This window comes from Callorhinus ursinus, unplaced genomic scaffold (genome assembly GCF_003265705.2).
Source record: "Callorhinus ursinus isolate GAN/ISIS: 27379988/994484 unplaced genomic scaffold, GSC_fseal_2.0 scaffold43, whole genome shotgun sequence".
In the NCBI taxonomy this organism is placed as follows: Eukaryota; Metazoa; Chordata; class Mammalia; order Carnivora; family Otariidae; genus Callorhinus; species Callorhinus ursinus.
The window spans coordinates 476,543-481,759 of NW_027397105.1; the positions used below are offsets into that span (position 1 = coordinate 476,543).

The following is a 5,217-nucleotide window of genomic DNA, read 5'->3' on the forward strand; positions in this document are numbered from 1 at the left end:
GCTCCCCCGGGGTCGGGTGGCGGCGGATCTCGGACCCGCACTCCCCCTGCGGCCCCGCCCGTCCGGACAGCCGCGCCCGGCGGTCCCCGATCGGCGCCTCCGCTGCCCCCACGCCCCGCCCGCGCGCCCCGGCCCCGCCCCCGCCCCGAGGCCCCGCCCCCCGCGCGGCGCCCCGTCCCCCGGCTCGCGGGCCCGCCCCGCCCTCCGCCCGCCCCTCCCACCGCCCCTCCGGCGAACACAGCCCCCGGCGGCCAGTCGCGGTCCGGAGCTGCGAAGGAACTCGACTTCTCTCCCCGCCAGGCCCGCGCTCAGACCGCGCGCCCCGCTCGGCCATGGAGCCGGGCCCCGACGCCGAGGAGGCGCGCACGGTGCGCGAGGCGCTGGGCCGCTACGAGGCAGCGCTGGAGGGCGCGGTGCGCGCGCTGCACGAGGACATGCAGGGGCTGCAGCGCGGCGTGGAGCGGCGTGTAGCCGAGGCGCTGCGCCTGGCCGGCCCGCTGGCGCGCACCGTGGCCGAGCTGCAGCGCGACAACCAGCGGCTGCAGGCGCAGCTCGAGCGCCTGACGCGGCAGGTGGAGGCGCTGGGCTTGGGGACCGGGCCGTCCCCCGCGGCCGGCACTCCCGGCACGCCCAGTCCTCCGCCCGCGCCCGGCGTCCCCGGCCGCGCGCCCCGGCTGGGCAGCGCACGCTTCGCCAGCCACGCCACCTTCTCGCTATCCGGCCGCAGCCAGGTGAGCCTCGCGGAGCGCGGGCGCAGGTTTGCGGGCTCAGGGGGCGTGGGGCTGGGCGCCCCCTGCGGCCGCCCCTCCTCCGCGAGTGCGTGCGTCCGCCCGCGCGCGTCTGCGGGGCTGGGGGCCGTGACGCCTCTGGCCGCTGGGACTCGCTGTGGGGGTCCGGCCACCACTCCGGAGTGAGAGAGGGCCGGCGAATCCTGCCCGCTGCACCTGTCTCGGGCCCCCTCCTTTCTTTGCAGCCAGGCCCTGTTTGCCCGGAGTTCTGTCTCCCTCTCCCCTTTGTCCCACGACGCAAAGGGCTTGGGCTCTGAGATAGGGCCCCTGACCGTTTCAGCACCGCCTGGGCCTCGCCGCCGGCGTGTCCAAATGGCCAGCAGCCCCCGACTCCCCCACCTCCATTCACGGGCCCCCCGCGTTGCCGCTTCACTGAGGCCTGACGACTCCCGTTATTAATTAACCCAGATTGAGAACTCAGGCCCCCCTGTGTGTGTGAGAGAGGGAGAGAGGACACAATGTGGTCGGGGCAGCCGCGTTTGGGAACTGGCAGGGGGTTAAGAGAGCCAGGAAACCAGCCTTGAGCAGTCTCTAGCTTCCTGGGGTCGGTGACCCGCGCTGGGGGTGGTGGAGACCGGTGTGGACCAGTCACCCCGCTGAGCATGGGGCCTCCTGGAGAGACAGGTTAGAATGTTTCCATGGTGTGTGCGGTGGCCCTTAGGTGGGATTTTCCACTCTGCTCAGGCATGTGCTCTGGGGCTGGGTTTCCAGGGTCGTTCCTGGGTTTCTGAGTCGTTTGCACCTGCTGCCCCTCCTTGGTTCAGTCCCTCATGTTCAGATCTCCTGTGGGGGCTCGTCTGCACCTCAGGGGCTGCGAAGAGGGGATCAGATCAGTGCCTACCCCTGGAGCTCCCAGCTGCGTGGGAGATGGCCCCAGACAGAGCAGTGCCAACCGTGGGGGCAGCCATCGCGGATGTGCCTTCCCAGTGGGTGTCCCAGGAGGCCTTTGTGCTGGAGGCCCAGGGCTCCTGCTGAGGTGCCGGTGGAGGTGGGATGGGGGCTGTGCATGGGGGCCCAGCAGAGCTAAAGGGACTGCCTGGCCAGAGGGGAGCCTGGTGGGGGCGAGGGGGAGGGGTGAATTGTGAGGGCCCTTTGGGTGCTGGGTAAGGGAGCTGGGCTTTGTCCCTGGGGGCGAGACATTCTTCAACCTGTGGTGGTGGCAGAGCCCCTGGGTAGCCTGGTGCTCCGTGTGAAGTGTCTGGGTCTGTCCTATGAGCACAACACGCTACACAACCATGGTATGAAATCACCACTGTGAGCTCACCCGTGCCTAATAAACTGTGTCATGGGCTGTTTCTGTTCTAACACACATGCTCATGGAAGCAGGGGCCCAAGGTTTCAGAAAAAGAGCGTCCGCGTCATGTGTATAAGAGCGTGTCTTTGCACATGCTTGCTCATACATGTGTGAGGGGGCTCTCCGGTCATCTGCCTCAGCAGTACCCCTCAGTGGGCATTCTCACCAGAGGTGAGCTGGTCCTCTTGGTTATGGGGGTGGTGGGTGAGGGGGGCTGGGCAGGGAGGGACAGGGTAGCCATCCACAAGCTCCCGCAAGGATGGATGGCGGGGTGGAGGGTGGCTGGAGACAGGGTGGGTGGGTTAAGTGGAATGGCCTGAGGAGAGAAGACGGTCTGACCTGGGGCAGGGGTGGGTGCACGGAGACCGGGGGCTGCCTTGGGGCGAGGTCTGCAAGGGGGAGTTGGCAGGGGGAGGCGGTGTTTGGGCACAGACAGGAGCCTGCCTGGGGAGCTGCCGGGTCACAGATCTGCTGGGGTCATGCTGCATGTGAGGGGCTATGGGACATCCACGGGAAGATGCCCCAGAGCAGGTGGACCACGGATCTGGGGTGCCGGGAGTGGTCGGGGCTGGACGTCCGGGAGATGCCGGAGCTGAGCTAGCAGTTGAAGCCCTGAAGTGGGCGAGGTCTTCAGGGCAAGTGCATGGAAGGAGAAGGTGAGGCAGGAGCCCTGGGTGGAGATGGAGGAGATGCCAGGGAGCCAGCAGGCCCTGGAAGTCAAAAGGTTGGGGTCAGGGGTCAGCAGGGATGCTGTGGCTCTTTGGGGGACGGGGGCGGAGACCCAGTTGGAAAGTAGGTTGCGGGCCTCAGAAAGGCAAGCATCGCTGAGTACTTGGGGAGGGTGGTCAGGGTCCCCATCCGGGGCGGGGTCAGCTTCCCCTTGCTTGACTTCGGAAGCACTGGTCCCCACTTGTCACGCAGCCCACCTCTCCCAGTGCTGACGCACGCTCCCAGCCAGTTTCTGGCAGCGAAGGGGGCCATGTGGAGCTGTGTGCACATCCCCACTTGTGCTGTGACGAGCGGCTCGGTCACGCACAGGGTGCTCGGTCACGCACAGGGACTCGGCTTCAGGCTGGGCATCGGACTGCCGGCTGTCTTTCACACCCCGCGTCTGTCGTGGGGGGAGGGTCCAGATAGAGCTGCGGTTACCCCGCCCCTCTGATATCAGCGAGATGTAGAGAACCTTTTGCTTTCTGCCGTCTCAAACTGGGGGTTGTAGGTGTTGGAGGTGGGTCCTACATAGCGTAGAAATGTACCCTGAACTTAATGGGGAAAGAGTTGATCAAGTAATCCACTCTTGAGCGCATAAACCTTGACCTTGCTAGGGAGTGAGAAGACAGCTGTAGCCAGGGAAGATCTGGGAGGAGGGAGAGGGCCGGGCAGTGGGGGCAACCAGAGTGGACTCCCTGTAGGAGGCCCAAGTGCCTGGAGCAGACAGAAGCTGCTTTTGTCACGTTTGTCGTGAGGCCTTGGGAGCCTCTCCTCACTTTGTCTATGTCTAAACCAGGGGGGACTGGGCCGGGCTGGTTGGGGGGCCCCTCGCAGTGGGCGGACTGGGTTCTTCTAACAGTGACATCCGCTGGATCCGGTAGCGGATCCGTTCACAGGCGTGCGTGCACAGCCCGCTGGGGCTTGTGGTGGACAGCGGCCGCCTGAGGCCAGGCCTGAGTTGTTTCCTGCAAGCCACCGCGTTCTTGGGGTGGAGGTGGTGGAGGCCCTCAGGGACTGCTGCCAGGAGCTCAGGTCGAGGCCGGCCTGCGAGAGAAGCCAGACTCCCTTATCTGCTCCCCTCCCAGACGCACTGTGTGATAGCAGAGGTCACCGCCCTGGAGGCAGGCGTTTGGGTTGAGTTTTGAGAACCCCTTGGGGGGGGGCAGCGGGGAGCAGTCTGGGGGGTGGGCTCAGTCACTCCAGGGCTGCCCGCGGGGTGGGGCGGGGGGTCAGGCAGAACTGAGAACACCTGAAATGTGCCCGCCCTCCCAAAAGTGTTTACAGACTTCCCAGTGAGAGAGGACTGTGTCTCCGGGGTCTCTGAAATCACGTGCCTGCGCCTCCCCACCAATGTCCCCAGGCCTGGGCTCCCTAGCAGGGGGGCCCCTCCTCTTCACACAAAGCCCAGAGGGGGAACTCCGCAGGACCTGGGGCCGAGGCAGCCTGCCCCCCAATGCTGGGAGAGCGAGCTGGAGGCCCCAGGGGTGTGCCTGCTCCAGCCCAGCTCCTTGGTTTTAGGGCTCTGTCCCACAGAGGTCCTGCTGGGGTGGTTACCCCAGTGTCCCCCCATTTCCTCCCCCTCAGAGGGCCAGGGGCTCGTGCTGCCCCAGGCTCCTGGGGGCAAGTTCGTGCCGAGTTGTCCTCTCTTCTGTGGAAGGCCAGAGCGCTTTGTGGACAGAGCCTTGGGTTGGGGTAGGAGACCCAGGTCCCAAACCTTGACTCCACCACTGCCTTTAGTAACGTGGGGGTTTAGACCACTGGTTGTGTGCCGATGGGATGGAGGTGGTCTCCAAAGAGCCCCTTGGCCTGTGACACGGACAGAGCCCTCTCCGCGAGTGAGGGTCAGGGGACCCAGGGGGTCTGGGCTTAGCCCCCACCCTGGCTGCAGTCTAGCTGAGACCCCTAGACGGGAATCTGGCTGGTCCAGAACCTACTTCCTGTCTGGTTGTGGCGTCTGGTTCCCTGGGGCATCACAGGGGTGGGGGACCTGCAACGTGCAGGGGCAGGCATCTGGGGCCCCACCGTAGAGACCCACATTCCTGAGAAATGGTTTCACCATCCGCCTGTCCCTCCAGGCTCCTACCTGGACCTGTGGCACCGGTTGGACCAGAGCAGGGAGGGTGGGGGGACATGGGGACCCCAGAGCTGAGTTGGCCCTGGTGACAAGTAGGGGCTGGGGTTCAGGGTGGACTTCTGAGTTGGCTCCAAACCAGCTCTAGGGCTGCTCGCAGATACCCCCCTCCTGCACTGCACCTGCAAGGGGGCCTGGCCCCTCCCCCACCCTCCTGGACCGGGAGTCGAGGGGTCACCTGAGTCCTGCCCTTTCTAACTTCTTCAGACACCCGACCCCGCAGAGGGTCCCTTGTCCCACCTCTTCTGCAGGAACAGCCCCTCTAACCCCCCGCCGCCATCTCCCCTCATGCC

General features: G+C 66.1%; 1 protein-coding gene across 1 annotated transcript in view; it reads left to right on the forward strand.

The window, feature by feature from the left end:
- Nucleotides 1–238: 238 nt before the first annotated feature.
- SMTNL2 (smoothelin like 2) overlaps nt 239–5,217 on the forward strand; it is a 20,694-nt gene continuing 15,715 nt past the window's right edge. Inside the window, exon 1 of the mRNA XM_025864418.2 lies at nt 239–731. Coding sequence (XP_025720203.1) covers nt 333–731 — 399 coding nt within the window. The 5' untranslated portion in view covers nt 239–332. The remainder of the gene's footprint in view (nt 732–5,217) is intronic.